Here is a 20,522-nt window from a genome sequence, read left to right as displayed (position 1 = left end):
CTACCGCGGACAGGCCAGTGCGCACGCGCACGCTCGCCCCGGCGGCCCACCAGTCAACGGGGAGGGGCGGTGCAGGCGCGCTGGGCCCCGCCTCTCCGGGAGCCGAGGGAAAAGTATCAGCAAGAGGCAAAACAGGGAAAACCATCTGCAGAACTAACCGAAACAGACGGTTGAGTTAAGTGAGTGCAGGTTTTTCACTAAAGTAACGTTGGCAAATATCCAGAGTCGGTTTTTGACAGCAGATGATGTGTCATCCTTTATTAATGAGTCGGCTGCAGAGTAAATGTCAATTGCTGAGTAAGTAACCTGAGGAATTTCCGAATTCTTCCGATGAAAATTCAGTCGAAAAAAAGAAATTCTTGCTAGTTATGTTGGGATCTTAGTGCAAGACGCTCCTTTTATTTTCATCGTGGACAAAAGAATATCCTCTTCTAGACCAACTTCCTCATTGAGATTTTCACAATCTCAATGTTTTAATGATCCTTTGTGGGAAACTGCAGGATAAATGAGAAGAGTGGCAAGCTAGATTCAGTTCAGTTCAGTCGCTCAGTCGTGTCCGACTCTTTGCGACCCCATGAATGGCAGCACGCCAGGCTTCCCTGTCCATCACCAACTCCCGGAGTTCACTAGGGATCATTGAATTCTCATAAAGTTAAAATATTTTCATTTTTTTCTTTCGCCAGCATGTATAGACAGTCTGAAATATGAATATCATCTCTGATAAATTGTCCATGATAACAGTAGGTAACACTTTTTTTGTTGTTGTTTTCATTTGTTTCAGACAAAAATGGCTAGTGTCCCAGCAATTTTTTTTAGCTTCATATATTTTTTCAAGAAAACTTGCTTTGGAGAATGTAAGTTGTAGCCATTAAAAAAAATTGTTTTGGGGTACATATTTACATATCATATATTGTCCTGGATAGTGTTAAGAAGATATTCAAAATCATTAACATAGGGACAGAATTTTGCCACAAAGAAAGCATTGCAACTGCTTGACAAAAAAATATCTAAAAATGCATGTGCTTGAAAAAATTATCTATTGTAGGACTTTCCTGATGGTCCAGTGGTTAAGAATCCACCTTCCAATACAGGGGGCACAGGTTCAATCCCTGGGCAGGGAACTAAAATCCCACATGCCACCAGGTACCTAAAACCTGTGCTCTGCAACAAGAGAAAGTCCAAGCAAGACCCAACACAGTCAAAAAAAAAAAAAATTGTGTACACAATAGAAAGCAGTAGAGCTCACAAGATGGTTTCATTCATGCCTTTTTTTTTTATTAAATATATATTACCAGGTAGTGTGTTAGGTGGGTGAGAAAGGCCAAAGAACAAGACACAAATCCTGCTTCCAAGTAGCTTACAGTCTGGAGAACTAGCAAACTGGGGCCTTTTATGCCATGGGATAAACACAAAGCCAAAGTGCTATGGCATTATGTGGGACAGCTAACCCCCTTTTTGATGACCAGGTAAGCCTGTGTGGGGAATGTGACATCAAGAAAGTGAAGCACACAAGATAAAGAGTGCTTTCTAAACAAAGGGAAAAACATACAATATCCCAGGAGATCAAAAAGGCTAAAAGTGTTTTAGTATGACCAGAGCATATTGTGGGGGTGAAGGCAGCAAGTACTGAAAGATGGAATTCCTTCATTATATTGGTACTGTTGTTAGACTAAGAAAATTGCTATATTAAAGCACAAGATATATAGAATAATGCAGTCTTAGATTAGGAAGAAGTTTTAGACTTTAGTCCCAATGTATTAGACATACTTTTGACACATCATTGATAGGGAGGTCACTATCTCTTAGGTAGCTCATTGCATTGCTGGACATCTTACTCATTGATTTAATAAGCATTTCTTTAGGATGTCTATGTGTCAGACCTACGCTAGGTGTTAGAGCTATAAATTCTCAACAAATGAGATGTGTAGTCTATCCACGTGAAGTTTTTAGTTAGAGGTTGTTCTTCAGTTGTCAAGTTGTGGCTGACTCTTTGCAACCCCATGGACTGCAGCACACTAGGCTTCCCTGTCCTTCACTGTCTCCCGGAGTTTGCTTAAACTTAGTTAAAGGTGATACAGACAAATCGTCAAATAACTGTAATACAGAGTGATAAATGCTATTTTAAAATTTATTTAAAAAATTATTTCAGAAACTATTTCATTTTTTTTCTATTGGGGTAAAAAATACATAACATAAAATTTAGCATTTTAACGATTTTTAGTGTAGAATTCGTGGCATTTATGTTCACAGTGTTGTTCACAGAATTATCAGGTGCAATTTTACATGCTCAGAAAGTATCAACTCATTTAAATCATAAAAACCTTAAGAAACACATATTGTTATGTTTAAAAATTTTATTGAAGTATGCTAAGTAACTTCAGTCGTGTCCGACTCTGTGCGACCCCATAGACGGCAGCCCACCAGGCTCCCCCGTCCCTGGGATTCTCCAGGCAAGAACACTGGAGTGGGTTGCCATTGCCTTCTCCATTATTGAAGTATAGGTGATTTGTAATGTGTTTAATTTCTGCTATACAGCAAAGTGATTCAGTCATAAATATTCTTTTTCATATTCTATTCCATTATGGCTTATCACAGAATGTTGACTATAGTTCCCTGTACTATGCAATAGGAACTTGTTTATCCGTCCTGTATATGTTTGCCTCTGCTAATCCCAGGCTCCCAGTCCTTTGCTCGTACACCTCCCTCACCCTTGGCAACCACAAATTTGTTATTGTATCAGGGAGTTTGGTTTTGTTTTGTAGATATTTTTGTTTCTGTAGTATTTTAGATTCCACATATAAGTGATATCATCTGACATTTGTCTCTCTGAAGTACTTCACTTATAGTTTGGTAATCTCTAGGTCCATTCATGTTGCTGTAAATGGCATTATTTCATTCTTTTAATGGTTGGGTAATATTCCATTCATACATATATTGCATACACACACACACACACACACACACACACACACACACCCATCTTCCTTATCCATTCATCTGTTGATGGACAGTTAGATTGAATCCATGTCTTGGCTATTACAGATAGTGCCTCTGTGAACACAGGGGTGCATGTGTCTGCAAATTAAAGTTTTGTCTGGATATATGCCCAAGAGTGGGATTGTTGATCATACTGCAACTCAATTTTTAGTTTTCTGAGGAATCTACATACTGTTTCCCATTGTAGCTGCACCAATACACATTCCCAGTGTAAGAGGGTTCCGTTTTCTCCACACCCTCTCCACCATTTATTAGTTATAGACTTAGTAATGATGGCCATTCCGACTGGTTAAAGATAGGTTAAAGGTACTAATGAGTGTGATTTTGTTTTCTGTATGAATGTTATTGGGAAGATATATGGTTTTTACCTTTGACTCTTTTTCTTACATTTCTTCACTTTTCTATCAGTCCTCATTTGATTGATCTTTCCTATAATTCAGAAATTCAAATGATGCTAATGGTGCATGAGAAGCATTACAAGAGAAAACCAAAAGGATGCTGCAAATAAAATCCAATGTTCAAGAGTGGAAAGATAGACTTTATTAAAATGTAAATAAAGGACAACTGAAAAAGAAACTTGCTACATAAAAATCAAGGGATTAAAAGCACTGATATGCCATTAAGACACGTTATCATTTGAGCTTCCCTGGTAGCTCAGTCGGTAAAGAATCTGCCTGTAGTGCAGGGAACCCAGGTTTGATCTCTGGGTCAGGAAGATCCCCTGGAGAAGGAAATGGCAACCCACTCCAATATTCTTGCCTGGGAAAACCCATGGACAGAGGAACCTGGTGGGCTGCAGTGCATGGGGTCGCAAAGAGTTGGGCATGACTGAGCGACTAACACTTTGGAAGAATCATTTAAAATGTCTAAGAAAATGAACAGCACCATTAGCAAAACGAATGAAGGAGATGAACAGGCAACTGACCACCAAAACCAAACAGACCAAAACACAACAAAAGTGCCAAAACTGTGTAGTAGAAATATTCACACTGCCATCTATTCCTGTCACATATTTGATATGGTGATCTGTATGCAACCAGATCCCAGCATGAATTTGGGTCTCAGGAAGTGTAACTTGCCTCTATCTAAAAGTCAAAGTCTTAAAATTGAGTTTAAACCTGGGAATATTGATATAAAAATTTGACTTCTAAATTGACATTAACTCCTGTATTCTGGAGCTTAATGTTTATTTAGCATGGTTGCATGTGTGCAACAACTCCTAGGAATCCTTCCACTGAAGGACAGCATTCCCCAAGACGGTCTTAATAACTCTCAAAATACATACGTGTCAATCTGAACATTGTTGTGAGAATGTTTAAATCTACTAGCAGTTCACGAATTGAAAATTAATAGCATCTACCTCACAGAATTCCTGAGAGGATTATATAAACTATTACATGTGAGTCGCTAAGTGCTTGGTACATTGTAAACAGTACTTAGCGTTAGTTACTACTATTATTAAATTAATACTGTTAATAAAAATATCTCATTTTCATTTTCACTTGTTATATGGACAAGGACTAAATTATATTTTTAACAGCATTTTACCAGACATAGTGTGCATTCTTAATACATATTTGTAGAATTATTCTTATGCTAGTCGTGTGATAGCTATTCTTAGGATAGCTAGTGTGGTTTCACTAGCTACAAGGAGCAAATTCACTGTATGCAACTCCAGAGGGGTTCCTGCTGGTTTTTGACTAGGGGGAATGTCAAGTGGTCTTGCCTAGAAAATCCCATGGATGGAGGAGCCAGATGGGCTGCAGTCCATGGGGTCGCGAAGAGTCGGACACGACTGAGAGACTTCACTTTCACTTTTCACTTTCCTGCATTGGAGAAGGAAATGGCAACCCACTCCAGTGTTCTTGCCTGGAGAATCCCAGGGATGGGGGAGCCGGGTGGGCTGCCGTCTCTGGGGTCGCACAGAGTCGGACACGACTGAAGTGACTTAGCAGCAGCAGCAGCAATGAAGTGACTTAGCAGCAGCAGCAGCAATGTCAAGTGGTGTGGAGCTTTCTTGAGGGGAAAATGGGAGTTCCTCTGTGAGGGATGGTGATGGAATTTACTTGTTTCTTTCATGCCAGTATGTGAACTGAGGTGAATTTAATTAGAGATTGTTACCTAGTTTTAACCTAGCCAGCCATCACCAGATAATCATATGTCTTGCAAAAATAGCTGAGAAAATATTGCAGATCAGTTACAGTTGTAAAGATACAAGGGCAAGCACACACTGTTGATTGTTGGACTCATCTTCCTAGCCTAAATATCTCCTTAGCAGTTATTTTTATTTATTTATATGACTGCATTGGCATTAGTTGCAGCACGTGGGCTCAGTAGTTATGGCACATAGGCCCATATGCCCCTTAGCCTGTGGGGTCATAGTTCCCTGGCCAGGGATGGAACCCGCATGCCCTGCCTTGCAAGGTGGGTTCTTAACCACTGGACCACCAGGAAAGTCCTCTCTTTAGTAGTTTTTAAAAATTCACTTTTATGTCATCCTTTTCGGGTTCAATTTTTGTATATTTTAAAACACTGGATTGGATTAAAAGCTATAATACTCTATTGTAAAAACACACATGATACATATAATTAAATGATATACTCATACTTTTAGCTCAAGCTTAGGGGCATCAACTCCTGATTTGTAAGGGAATGTCCTGGGTTTATTGTGTTTTCCTATGTCCTAGGGACCCCCCTCAGTCCCAAGGAGAACCAGGAATATTAGTTACTCTACAATATTTTATTTTAATAATAGGGATGCATAATCAAAAAATTACAGAGACTACTGTTTAAACCATCTTTTCACCATCCTTCAAGGGGTAACAATGGGATACAATAGGCCCAGTTAAGACTGATGAGTCTGATCACTTCTGGAAACTTCAAACATAGCCTAGTAGGACAAAACGATCCCCAGAATAATGCACTGTTCAAACCCTGAGTTAACTGCCCTCAGTAATTTGAAAAGACTGAGTACAGAGCTGTTTGTCTAGTAATTCCAAACTGCAAAATTGGAGGGTCACTTATGGTCACTATTAAGAGCAACATCTGCTCAGAGTAAAAGAATTAAAGTGATGCCAGGCCTTTTAAGATATCCTGTCAAGAGCCTATGGTTATGATCACAAGGAAAAGATATCTCAGTCCAGAATTTTCTCTTCTTGCTAATGAGGGGAAGCCCCACTGGTAAGGTACAGAGGCACTTCACCTGCCCAACATTTACTCACAGCTTCAGCATAGATGGAAAGCTCTGCATGTATAAATCCCATTATCTGAGAACTGCCATTACTTACAAGCTCCTGTAGCAGTGCTAAAGTAATACTCCCTGACAAATATTTTTTTTCAAATTCAGAGGGTATAATTCTGTAAAAATTCATTTTTAAGTGTGGCCGGTAGAATTTCAATTCATCTACCTAAGGAAACTTATATGTTCCTGGATAATTAAGGAGTCTAAAGGAGTAATAGAATAATTATATTAAAAATCAAAAGATATTTTAATTATTGAAAAAAGTTTAATTAAAAATCTACAAACAGAATAATAAAACAGAAAAGTATACTATGTATATATGTCAATTTACATTTAGCCTATTCAAACTGCAAGTGTAATTAATTATGAACTCAAATTTAAAAATGCAATAGTTAGGGAAATAGCAATAATTTATTTTACTAAAATGGTAATGACTATCCATACCATGTTGATGCTGAACAACGCTGTGATGGTTAATTTTATGTCTCAGTGTGGCTAGACTGTGGTGGCTGGTATTTGGTCAAACACTAGTCTAGATATTGTTGCAAAGGTGTTTTTTAGATGTGATTAACATTTACAGTCAGTTGACTTTAAGTAAAGCAGATTACCCTCTGCAGTGTGGGTGGGCTACATCCAACCAAAGGCAGACAGATTTTCCAAAGAAGACTGCAATGTAGATATTCTGCCTGATTTCCCAATGTCAGACTTAAGAAGGCAGCAGCAAGTCCTGAACCTCCATCCTGCCAGCAGGCCCTATAGATTTTGGACTTGCTAACCACCAAAATCATGTAAACCAATTCCTTAAATTTCTCCTCTATCTGTCTTTACCCATACCCTACTTCCTTACTTGTTGCTTCTGTTTCTCTGGAAAACCTTGAGTAACACAAGCAGATTTGAAATATAAAATCACTTGGCTTCTCTTTTAAGATCCCTTCACTATGTGGAAATTCCTAGATATTTGGCAGTATATACAGTGTAACTCTCAATCATGTTAAAATACATTTACATTTTACAATCATGTAAAAATACATTTACAGCATAAAAATATTATGTTTTTTAATATTACAGCTGAGGGAAATTGGTGGTTGCTTTAGTTGAGAAGTAAAAGATCTAGATCATTTATTTAGTACATAGAAGTCAACAATTTAACATAAGTGATTTAAAAAACTGAATTAGTTGAATAATCTGTTTTGTTTCTTTTTCTTCTTCTTTTTTTCTGTTTGTCTTCAGACCAAAAAAAAAAAAAAAAGCCAGAATGCACCAGTTCTTTGGTTTGTAGACATGTTGTTAATTACACTACAGATAATTTTGTACAGGACTTTAGAAGGTATACATGCATCCTGTTATGTATACAAGGTATATTTAAAAATAAAATCTCCTAAAAGAGATTAAAATTTCCTAACTCTACCTTTTTAAGTTTAACCGTTCTCATCAATTTCCCCAACTATTGACTATGACCATAATATAACATTACAGGCTATTTGAAACTTTCCTTAATAGCATTTTGTTTCTGAATAATGTTGAGGGAACTCTTAAAGAGAACTACTGGCATTTAAGGAAAATACCTAATATCTGAAATGTTTAATTCTTTAAGTGTACTCTAACTAAAATGACAATCTAGAATATTAGATAACAAGACTCTTGATACATGCAAAATAATTTTTATTTTTTTTTATTTTTTATTTTTTTTCAAAATAATTTTTAAATCACTTAAGTTTTGCTTTTTTTTTATTGCTACCCTTCTATATTATAGTACATCTTTTGAATTAAAAACACATCAAATTTAGATAACAGGTAAAGCATTTAGAAGCCTTAGTAATTAAACAGATAAGAGTTACATTTAACCATAATCTATTTCTTTATTGTCATGTTGGAGAATTTCTCTTGTACATCAAAGACAATTAAAATATTGTCAGAAGAACAGAAATTAGGTACAATGGATTACATGCTATCAGCTGACGTGTCCCTGATGGGTTCCAATTTGGATATCCTGTCAATAAAAACAACATTTAAGAGCTCAATTTAGTTTCAAGGAAAGGAAGTAATTGAATAAATACTGAAAGATTTTGATACGTACTTTGAGATTTATCACGTTCTTTATTACCTAAAATAGAAAAAAAAAAAGTATACATTAAACTCATTCATTTGCTTTTCTGGCTTTCTGAATAAGATAGTCAACTCAGAAAATTTAGCTTGGTTTTTTAATTTAAGAAAACTGAAGCTTCCTCTGAAAATCCCATAGTACTTAAAAATCTGTATGATGCTCCCTGCCAAAGATGTCATGTCAACAAATATTTCAAGAACATCTCACATATTGAAGGCAAAAGGCCTGAAACAGACAAAACTATATACAGTACTGAACTTTATTTTTGACACTGCCATATCCATTTAAAGTCCCTGAAAAATACCATATTTCCTTCATATTGAAGATTTGGATATGAGGATTCTGCAGTTTCTTATGAGTTTATTTCATTTATTTTTATTCATTTATTCACGTTTCTGTGTCTATTATGTATTAACCATGATTCTAGGCTTTGGAAATAATGGTTATTAGAAAAAAGTAAAGGTCTTTTCCTTATAGAAGCATCAGGGGAGAAAGTCTATCATCAACTTTAAAATGGAATAAATGAATATAGGAGATTAAAATATACCATCAGAGAAAGTGATTAGTATGATAAAAAGGGTCAAGAGATAGAAAATAATGAGGAACTTAGTTATGGTCATAGCTAAAATTTATTGAGAGCCTACTTTATTTTGGGAAGATCCCCTGGAGGAGGGCATGGCAATCTACTCCAGTGTTCTTCCCTGGAGAATCCCATGGACAGAGCAGCCTGACTGGCCACAGTCCAGAGGGTCACAAAGAATTGGACACGACTGAAGGAATTTAGCATGCATGTGCTTTATTTTGGTCCCAAATCACTCTGTATGGTTTATCATATTTAATCCTCTTAGTCACCTCCTGTGTTAAGCCATCTGATTCCAAGGCCTATTCATTTAACCATTATGCTGTATATCTGCCCCTCAAAAAGGAAGTAAAAAAGATAGAAGTTGACTTTCTATAGAAATGATGAATAAAAATCAAGTCATAGGACTTAATAAGTGGAACACAACAGATATAGTAGTGTTAAAAATAGAATGTTATTAAAACTTGGATAAAACAAAAGTTTGCAAATCCCCTCAAAACCTGAGTATCATAAAACATTTATTTTTATTTTTTTTGTGTGTGTCTTCCCCTTTATTTATTTATTTTATTTCTAATTTTATTTTATTTTTAAACTTTACATAATTGTATTAGTTTTGCCAAATATCAAAATGAATCTGCCACCGGTATACATGTGTTCCCCATCCTGAACCCTCCTCCCTCCTCCCTCCCCATACCATCCCTCTGGGTTGTCCCAGTGCTCTAGCCCCAAGCATCCAGTATCGTGCATCGAACCTGGACTGTCATCTCGTTTCATACATGATATTTTACATGTTTCAATGCCATTCTCCTAAATCATCCCACCCTCTCCCTCTCCCATAGAGTCCAAAACACTGTTCTATACATCAGTGTCTCTTTTGCTGTCTCGTACACAGGGTTATTGTTACCATCTTTCTACATTCCATATATATGCGTTAGTATACTGTATTGGTGTTTTTCCTTCTGGCTTACTTCACTCTGTATAATAGGCTCCAGGTTCATCCACCTCATTAGAACTGATTCAAATGTATTCTTTTTAATGGCTGAGTAATACTCCATTGTGTATATGTACCACAGCTTTCTTATCCATTCATCTGCTGATGGACATCTAGGTTGCTTCCATGTCCTGGCTATTATAAACAGTGCTGCGATGAACACTGGGGTACACGTGTCTCTTTCCCTTCTGGTTTCCTCAGTGTGTATGCCCAGCAGTGGGATTGCTGGATCATAAGGCAGTTCTATTTCCAGTTTTTTAAGGAATCTCCGCACTCTTCTCCATAGTGGCTGTACTAGTTTGCATTCCCACCAACAGTGTAAGAGGGTTCCCTTTTCTCCACACCCTCTCCAGCATTTATTATTTGTAGACTTTTGGATCGCAGCCATTCTGACTGGTGTGAAATGGTACCTCATAGTGGTTTTGATTTGCATTTCTCTGATAATGAGTGATGTTGAGCATCTTTTCATGTGTTTGTTAGCCATCTGTATGTCTTCTGTGGAGAAATGTCTATTTAGTTCTTTGGCCCATTTTTTGATTGGGTCATTTATTTTTCTGGAATTGAGCTGTAGGAGTTGCTTGTATAGTTTTGAGATTAGTCCTCTGTCAGTTGCTTCATTTGCTATTATTTTCTCCCATTCTGAAGGCTGTCTTTTCACCTTGCTAATAGTTTCCTTTGATGTGCAGAAGCTTTTCAGGTTAATTAGGTCCCATTTGTTTATTTTTGCTTTTATTTCCAATATTCTGGGAGGTGGGTCATAGAGGATCCTGCTGGGATGTATGTCAGAGAGTGTTTTGCCTATGTTCTCCTCTAGGAGTTTTATAGTTTCTGGTCTTACATTTAGATCTTTAATCCATTTTGAGTTTATTTTTGTGTATGGTGTTAGAAAGGGTTCTAGTTTCATTCTTTTACAAGTGGTTGACCAGATTTCCCAGCACCACTTGTTAAAGAGATTGTCTTTAATCCATTGTATATTCTTGCCTCCTTTGTCAAAGATAAGGTGTCCATATGTGCGTGGATTTATCCCTGGGCTTTCCATTTTGTTCCATTGATCTATATTTCTGTCTTTGTGCCAGTACCATACTGTCTTGATAACTGTGGCTTTGTAGTAGAGCCTGAAGTCAGGTAGGTTGATTCCTTCAGTTCCATTCTTCTTTCTCAAGATCGCTTTGGCTATTCGAGGTCTTTTGTATTTCCATACAAATTGTGAAATTATTTGTTCTAGCTCTGTGAAGAATACTGTTGGTAGCTTGATAGGGATTGCATTGAATCTATAAATTGCTTTGGCTAGTATACTCATTTTCACTATATTGATTCTTCCAATCCATGAACATGGTATATTTCTCCATCTATTAGTGTCCTCTTTCATAAAACATTTAAAGAAGTTAGTAAACATCTGTAAACACACACACACCACAACAAAATAGTTTTACAGAAATTTCCCCCAAACATTCAAAAAATAAATAATGAGAATCTTACACAAACTGCAACCAAAATATTAACAGAAGTATCGTTCCCAACTTTTAACTTCTTTTATGAGGTTACTACAAACTTGAAGTCCAAATCATATGAGGATATATGGAGATGGGAAATTATAGGCCAGTCATAAGTCTGAAATTAAATCCAAAAACTATAAGTAAAATGTTAACAAGAATTTAGCCTTCTATAAGGGAAACTTGGGAGCTCCCTGAAAGCTCAGTTGGTAAAGAATCTGCTTGCAATGCAGGAGACCCTGGTTCTATTCTTGGGTTGGGAAGATCCACTGGAGAAGGGATAGGTTACCCACTCCAGTGTTCTTGGGCTTCCCTTGTGGCTCAGCTGGTAATCTGCCTGCAATGAGGGAGACCTGGGTTCGATCCTGGGGTTGGGATGATCCCCTGGAGAAGGGAAAGGCTACCCACTCCAGTATTCTGGCCTAGAGAATTCCATGGACTGTATAGTCCATGGGGTCACAAAGAATCGGACACAACTGAGCAACTTTCACTTTCAAGGGAAACATCATGACTAAGTTGGATTTATCGTTGGAATGAAAGCATAGTTTATAATTGGATTCCTGACCTATCACTTAACTCCCAGAATCTCTATGAAACATAAATTTCACTAGTTAAGTTGTATTTATTAACAGATACACAGCTTTTTGTCTGTCAATCACAGTTGAAAAAAGGTTTAAAAATAACAAAAAGAGAATAAACAAAACGGAAACAGGTTACAAAATATGATAAAAGATCAGATCAGATCAGTCGCTCAGTCATGTCCGACTCTTTGTGACCCCATGAATCGCAGCACGCCAGGCCTCCCTGTCCATCACCAACTCCCAGAGTTCACTGAGACTCACGTCCATCGAGTCAGTGATGCCATCCAGCCATCTCATCCTCTGTCGTCCCCTTTAAATTTAAAAAAAACATATACCTACCTCTTTACAATAACTTGGAAATATTAGTAAAATGGGTCAATTAAAACATAACATTATCCAAAGAGGAATTTGAAGCACATGTAATTTTTCTTTAAGTTACATAATATTATGTCCAAAACAGTTTCCAAAAAGAAAATAAATCATTTGATGTAGTTTATAACATTAAGATATTAAAGGAAAAACATTTGGGATCATTTCAAGAGATGCAGAGAAAAAATATCTGGTAAAATTTAGCATTTATTCAAGATAAAAGCTCACAGTAAAATGAGAAAAATAAAAACTTTTATGATCTGAAATGAGGACTAATTAAAACAATCTCAAATAAATATGCCCCCTGGAGAAGAAAATGGCAACTCACTACAATATTCTTGCCTGAAGAGTTCCATGGACAGAGGAGCCTTTTGGGCTATAGTCCATGGGGTCGCAAGGAATTGGACAAGACTGAGCAACTGACAAATAGCTCTGAAAAGAAGAGAAGCGAAAAGCAAAGGAGAAAAGGAAAGATATAAACTTCTGAATTCAGAGTTCCAAAGAATAGCAAGAAGAGATAAGAAAGCCTTCTTCAGCAATCAATGCAAAGAAATAGAGGAAAACAAGAGAATGGGAAAGATTAGGGATCTCTTCAAGAAAATCAGAGATACCAAAGGAACATTTCATGCAAAGATAAGCTCGATAAAGGACAGAAATGGTATGGACCTAACAGAAGCAGAAGATATTAAGAAGAGATGGCAAGAATACACAGAAGAACTGTACAAAAAAGATCTTCACAACCCAGATAATCACGATGGTGTGATGACTGACCTAGAGCCAGACATCCTGGAATGTGAAGTCAAGTGGGCCTTAGAAAGCATCACTACGAACAAAGCTAGTGGAGGTGATATGGACAATCACAATTCTTATGAGTTTGTTTATTTCATTTATGTTTATTTCATTTATTTTTATTCATTTATTCATGCTTGTGTGTTTATTATGTATTAAGCATGATTCTAGGCTTTGGATATAATGGTTATTAGGAAAAAGTAAAGTTCTTTTCCTTATAGAAGCATCAGGGGAGAAACTCTATCATCAACTTTAAAATGGAATAAATGAATATAGGAGATTAAAATATACCATCAGAGAAAGTGATTAGTATGATAAAAAGGGTCAAGAGATAGAAAATAATGAGGAACTTAGTTATGGTCACAGCTAAAATTTATTGAGAGCCTACTTTATTTTGGGAAGATCCTCTGGAGGAGGGCATGGCAACCTGGAATTCCAGTTGAGCTATTCCAAATCCTGAAAGATGATGCTGTGAAAGTGCTGCACTCAATATATGCCAGCAAATTTGGAAAACTCAGCAGTGGCCACAGGACTGGAAAAGGTCAGTTTTCATTCCAATCCCAAAGAAAGGCAATGCCAAAGATGCTCAAACTACCACACAATTGCACTCATCTCACACGCTAGTAAAGTAATGCTCAAAATTCTCCAAGCCAGGCTTCAGCAATATGTGAACCATGAACTTCCTAATGTTCAAGCTGGTTTTAGAACAGGCAGAGGAACCAGAGATCAAATTGCCAACATCCGCTGGATCGTGGAAAAAGCAAGAGAGTTCCAGGAAAACATCTATTTCTGCTTTCTTGACTATGCCAAAGCCTTTGCCTGTGTGGATCACAATCAACTGTGGAGAATTCTGAAAGAGATGGGAATACCAGAACACCTGATCTGCCTCTTGATAAATCTGTATGCAGGTCAGGAAGCAACAGTTCAAACTGGGCATGGAACAACAGACTGGTTCCAAATAGGAAAAGGAATACGTCAAGGCTGTATATTGTCACCCTGTTTATTTAACTTATATGCAGAGTACATCTTGAGAAACGCTGGACTGGAAGAAACACAAGCTGGAATCAAGATTGCCGGGAGAAATATCAATAACTTCAGATATGCACATGACACCACCCTTATGGCAGAAAGTGAAGAGGAACTCAAAAGCCTCTTGATGAAAGTGAAAGAGGAGAGTGAAAAAGTTGGCTTAAAGCTCAACATTCAGAAAACGAAGATCATGGCATGTGGTCCCACCACTTCATGGGAAATACATGGGGAAATGGTGGAAACAGTGTCAGACTTTATTTTTCAGGGCTCCAAAATCACTACAGATGGTTACTGCAGCCATGAAATTAAAAGACCCTTACTCCTTGGAAGGAAAGTTATGACTAACCTAGATAGCATATTCAAAAGCAGAGACATTACATTGCCAACAAAGGTTCGTCTAGTCAAGGCTATGGTTTTTCCTGTGGTCATGTATGGATGTGAGAGTTGGACTGTGAAGAAGGCTGAGCGCTGAAGAATTGATGCTTTTGAACTGTGGTGTTGGAGAAGACTCTTGAGAGTCCCTTGGACTGCAAGGAGATCCAACCAGTCCATTCTGAAGGAGATCAGCCCTGGGATTTCTTTGGAAGGAAAGATACTAAAGCTGAAACTCCAGTACTTTGGCCACCTCATGTGAAGAGTTGACTCATTGGAAAAGACTCTGATGCTGGGAGGGATTGAGGGCAGGAGGAGAAGGGGATGACAGAGGATGAGATGGCTGGATGGCATTACTGACTCGATGGATGTGAGTCTCAGTGAACTCCGGGAGTTGGTGATGGACAGGGAGGCCTGGCGTGCTGCGATTCATGGGGTTGCAAAGAGTCGGACATGACTAAGCGACTGATCTGATCTGACTGATCTGAGCGACTGACCCTTTCACCTTTTCATCAAAGCAAATATTCATAATTTAAACATTGTTTTTAAAGCGTGGTATAAGAGAATGGTGCTACTGTTACAGCTTATGTGCGACAATGCACTGGAGAATTAACTGTTAATATTGTTACAGCATATAACTTATGTAAAGATTAGAAGAACAAAGCTTGCATTTTTTACAGATAACATGATTGTCATTATGGAAAATCCTAGAGAACCAACTTATTTGAAATAATAATGAGATTCAGTAAGATTCCTGGATAGTACAGTAATATTAAAAAATAATTTATATTTCTATGAATCAGCAAAAAATCAATTAGGAAATATAACTTAAAAATCAATCACCATGATGTGAGAGCCAGACATCCTGGAATGTGAAGTCAAGTGGGCTTTAATAGCATCACTACAAACACAGCTACTGGAGATGATAGAATTGCAGTTGAGCTATTTCAAATCCTAAAAGATGATGCTGTGAAAGTGCTGCACTCAATATGTCAGTAAATTTGGAAAACTCAGCAGTGGCCACAGGACTGGAAAGGGTCAGTTTTCATTCCCTAAGAAAAGCAATGCCAAATGAATGGTCAAACTACCACACAACTGTACTCATCTCACACGCTAGTAAAATAATGCTCAAAATTCTCCAATCCAGGCTTCAACAGAACGTGAACTATGAATTTCCAGATGTTCAAGCTGGATTTAGAAAAGACAGAGGAACCAGAGATCAAATTGCCAACATCTGCTGGATCACTGAAAAAGCAAGAGAGTTCCAGAAAAACATTTATTTCTGCTTTATTGACTATGCCAAAGCCTTTGACTGTGTGGATCACAACAAACTGTGGAAAATTCTTCAAGAGATGGGAATACTAGACCACCTGACCTGCCTCTTGAGAAATCTGTATGCAGGTCAGGAAACAACAGTTAGAACTGGACATGGAACAACAGACTGGTTCCAAATAGGAAAAGAAGTACGTCAAGACTATATATTGTCACCCTGCTTATTTAACATATATGCAGAGTACATCATGAGAAACGCCAGGCTGGAGGAAGCACAAGCTGGAATCAAGATTGCCAGGAGAAATATCAATAACCTCAGATATGCAGATGACACCACCCTTACAGCAGAAAGCAAAGAAGAACTAAAGAGCCTCTTGATGAAAGTCAAAGAGGAAGAGTGCAAAGTTGGCTTAAAGCTCAACATTCAGAAAACTAAGATCATGGTATTCAGTCCCATCACTTCATGGCAAATAGATGGGGAAATAGTGGAAACAGTGGCAGACTTTATTTTGGAGGGCTCCAACATTATTGCAAATGTTGACAGTAGCAATGAAATTAAAAGATGCTTACACCTTGGAAGGAAAGTTATGATCAACCTAGACAGCACATTAAAAAGCAGAGACATCACTTTTCCAACAAAGGTCCATCTAGTCAAGGCTATGGTTTTTCCAGTAGTCATGTATGGATGTGAGAGTTGGACTATAAAGAAAGCTGAGCACCGAAGAATTGATGCTTTTGAACTGTGGTGTTTGAGAAGACTCTTGAGAGTCCCATGGACTGCAAGGAGATCCAACCAATCCATCCTAAAGGAGATCAGTCCTGGGTGCTCATTGGAAGGACTGATGTTGAAGCTGAAACTCCAGTACTTTGGCCACCTCATGCGAAGAGCTGACTCATTTGAAAAGACCCTGATGCTGGGAAGGACTGTAGATGAGGGGAGAGGGGAGAGCAGAGGATGAGATGGTTGGATGGCATCACTCACTCAATGGACATGAATTTGAGTAAGCTCCGGGAATTGGTGATGGACAGGGAGGCCTGGTGCGCTGCAGTCCATGGGGTCCCAAAGAGTTGGACATGATGGAGCGACTGAACTGAACTAAACTTAAAAATTCCATTTATAATATAAACACATATAGAACACCAAGCAATCTAATTTGGGATGTAAGACCTTACTGAGACAATTTCAAAGTATAAAAGATATAAATGAAAGTGAAAGTTGCTCAGTCATGTCTGACTTTTTGTGACCCCATGGACTGTAGACCATCAGACTTCTCTGTCCAAAAATTCTCCAGGCAAGAATACTGGAGTGGGTTGCCATTCTCTTCTTCAGGCCATCTTCCTGACCCAGGGATTAAACCCAGGTCTCCTGCATTGCAGGCAGAATTTTTTATGTGTGAGCCACTAGGGAAGCCTAAAAAAGATATATAAAAAGACCCAAGTAAACAGTCTTTATTAATTGAAAAGTTCAACACTGTAAAGTTACTTCTTTCAATTTATCTATAAACTCAAAGTAACTCCATTCAGAATTTCAAGGTCGTCTGTAGAATTGATAAGCTTATCCTAACATTAATTTCCAAGAGCAAAGGGCCAGGAATAGGCAAATGATTTTTGAACAATTTGGAAATGGAATGAATTGGGGGAATAGCTCCTACCAAGTCTTAAAGCTTATTTATTGTAGACTTGGCAGTTTTTAAGGTGCTATCTTGGAGACCCACAGAATACAGCTGTCTAAATCTCCAGGATGAAATCATGTGTGATGGACAAAATCTCTCATCAAGCATAAAATATAAATAAAATTATCTTTTACTATTCTTATTTTATTATTATTAGGAAAACTATGTGTAAGAGCATGAGACCTTTGCAAAAGGAAAAAAGACCGAAAGGTTCAGATTTCAGAACAGAAGATCCATAAAGAGGAGGGTTGATGTTACGAAGGATGCTCTTTTCTTAGGGCCATTTGTTGATTCTGGGCCCAGGCCTAGGGCTGAAAATCGGCTTTGTCCAGGAAGAAGTCACTTCTTGGTAAACAGAGAAACCAGCAGAGCATTTATTGTCCTTAAAGAACTAGAGAGATAAAATTGGAGAATTGAGTCGTTCAAGATCCAGGTGGGAGGTAGAGGTGGAGGAAATAAGCCCAAGACATGCCCATTTTGTAACTTTGAAACTGTGAGAGGTAAGGGGCTAAAAACCTAGGCTAAATGCCTTTGGAAATCATAGTAGATATTTCAGTAATTTCTGTGTGTTAAAGCAATGGAAAAACAGTGGGGGGAAAAAAAGCAGTAAGAATTGGAATTCAAAAACCACTAGGTAAAGGCAACAGAGCCGTCTCCCACTGCAAAGCCTTGGAAGTCTCTATTCTTGGAACAGAGCAAACAGAGGCAGACCACGCCTTAGGTAAATTCTAAACCAGCTTTGACCAAGTTGTGTTTGGATTAAGAGGAACCACCCTAACTCTATCTGTTCAGTAGAGGAAAAGATAGAACTCTCCTTTTTTTGTTTCATACCATATTATTAGGTATTTAACTTATTAGGCACATCAAGTGTTTCCACAATCTACTGCTGTGGGACAAACTTCCAAAACTTAATGGCTTAAAATGGTTAACAACTTACTATTATTTCTCACAATTACCTGGGTTAGCAGATTCTACTAGGGAATTTCTCTCCTATATTTAGTGTCATCAGGGTTCAAGGATGTGGCTACATTTAGCTATTGCTCACATTTGCGGCTGAAACAGAAGGATGCCCTCTCCTCATCCAAGGCCTGACCTGTTCAGTGGGAAAGCATGGATTTTTAGATATGCTGGATAGCTTTCAAAAGAGCAAAAGCCAAAGCTGCCAGTTTTCTTAAAGGTGTGGCCCAGAAGTGGCACAACATCAAGTCCTTATTCAAGGAGAGGAGAAATAGTCTGGGCTTCTTGATGGGAGGAGTGGTGTGCATCGACAGCAGGGAGGAATCACTTACGGTCATATTTAGGGACATCAAGAAACAGAGCATGTTACCAAAACGAAGAGAAAAAACAATCTTGAAACTAGAAAGAGACTCACAGGTGATCTGGATGCTGGGGTTTTTAAATAGGGAATTTGTGTGTGTAATAATGGAGCTGACTGTGCCAAAAGGGGACTAACCAAAGATACGGTAGAAGAGAAAGGCAAGAGCCAGATCACACTTGGGTTTGTTGGCCTCAATGCATAGAATCTGATTTTCCTTAGTTGCAAAAAAGAAGCAATTGAAGAATTTTAAGAAAAGTGATTTTATCTGATATTTTCTTTTGTTTTCTGTCCCTCGCCCCCCGCCCCGGCCCAGGGGGCAGTGAACCACCTTGGAATAGAGTAGGAAGAGAAGTGGGGAGGCTGCACTAGTTCAGGCAAGAAATGGCAGTAATCTGGATCCTGGTAAGGAAGAGAAAGTGAAAGAAAAAGACGGTATCACTTTATCTTTGAATGTTGTAGACTAGAAAACTTAGCAGTTTACAAATATGAACCACTTTGAATGAAATCTCATTTTAGAGAGACCATGCTTTCAATGTAGTCCTATTTTTTTTCCTTTTAAATTGGAGTATAGTTGCTTTCCTAGCATCAGTCTTTTCCAATGGGTCAGCTCTTTGCATGAGGTGGCCAAAGTATTACAGGTTCAGCTTCAGTTCTTCCAGTGAATATTTAGGGTTGATTTCCTTTAGAATTGAATGGTTTGCTCCTGCAGTCCAAGAGACTCTCAAGAATCTTCTCCATTGTTGTGCAGAAGCTTTTAATTTTAATTAAGTCCCATTTGTTTATTTTTCCTTTTATTTCCAATATTCTGGGAGGTGGGTCATAGAGGATCCTGCTGTGATTTATGTCAGAGAGTGTTTTGCCTATGTTCTCCTCTAAGAGTTTTATAGTTTCTGGTCTTACATTTAGATCTTTAATCCATTTTGAGTTTATTTTTGTGTATAGTGTTAGAAAGTGTTCTAGTTTCATTCTTTTACAAGTGGCTGACCAGTTTTCCCAGCACCACTTGTTAAAGAGATTGTCTTTTCTCCATTGTATATTCTTGCCTCCTTTGTCAAAGATAAGGTGTCCATACTTGCATGGATTTATCTCTGGGCTTTCTATTTTGTTCCATTGATCTATATTTCTGTCTTTGTGCCAGTACCATACTGTCTTGATGACTGTGGCTTTGTAGTAGAGCCTGAAGTCAGGTAGGTTTATTCCTCCAGTTCCATTCTTCTTTCTCAAGATTGCTTTGGCTATTTGAGGTCTTTTGTATTTCCATACAAACTGTGAAATTATTTGTTCTAGCTCTGTGAAAAATGCCATTGGTAAAATTAAAAGCTTCTGCACAAGAAAGGAAACTATAAGCAAGGTGAAAAGGCAGCCTTAAGAATGGGAGAAAATAATAGCAAATGAAGCAACTGACAGAGGACTAATCTCAAAAACATATAAGCAACTCCTGCAGCCCAATTCCAGAAAAATAAATGACCCAATCAAAAAATGGGCCAAAGAACTAAACAGACATTTCTCCAAAGAAGACATACAGATGAAACACATGAAAAGATGCTCAACATCACTCATTATCAGAGAAATGCAAATCAAAACCACAATGAGGTACCATTTCACACCAGTCAGAATGGCTGCGATCCAAAAGTCTACAAGCAATAAATGCTGGAGAGAATGTAGAGAACAGGGAACCCTCTTACACTTTTGGTGGGAATGCAAATTAGTACA

General features: G+C 37.9%; 1 protein-coding gene across 1 annotated transcript in view; it reads right to left on the bottom strand.

The window, feature by feature from the left end:
- Positions 1 to 7,514: 7,514 nt before the first annotated feature.
- The window catches only part of GLIPR1L1 (GLIPR1 like 1), a 42,761-nt gene continuing 29,753 nt past the window's right edge, over positions 7,515 to 20,522 (bottom strand). The window contains exons 5-6 of the mRNA XM_019960000.2: positions 8,316 to 8,342; positions 7,515 to 8,228 (exon numbers count right to left, since the gene is read on the bottom strand). Of these exons, the coding sequence (XP_019815559.1) occupies positions 8,140 to 8,228; positions 8,316 to 8,342 (116 nt within the window). The 3' untranslated portion in view covers positions 7,515 to 8,139. The remainder of the gene's footprint in view (positions 8,229 to 8,315; positions 8,343 to 20,522) is intronic.

This window comes from Bos indicus, chromosome 5 (genome assembly GCF_029378745.1).
Source record: "Bos indicus isolate NIAB-ARS_2022 breed Sahiwal x Tharparkar chromosome 5, NIAB-ARS_B.indTharparkar_mat_pri_1.0, whole genome shotgun sequence".
NCBI lineage: Eukaryota > Metazoa > Chordata > Mammalia > Artiodactyla > Bovidae > Bos > Bos indicus.
The sequence above is the reverse complement of the archived record's forward strand: the minus strand, read 5'-3'. Positions and strand labels throughout refer to the sequence as shown.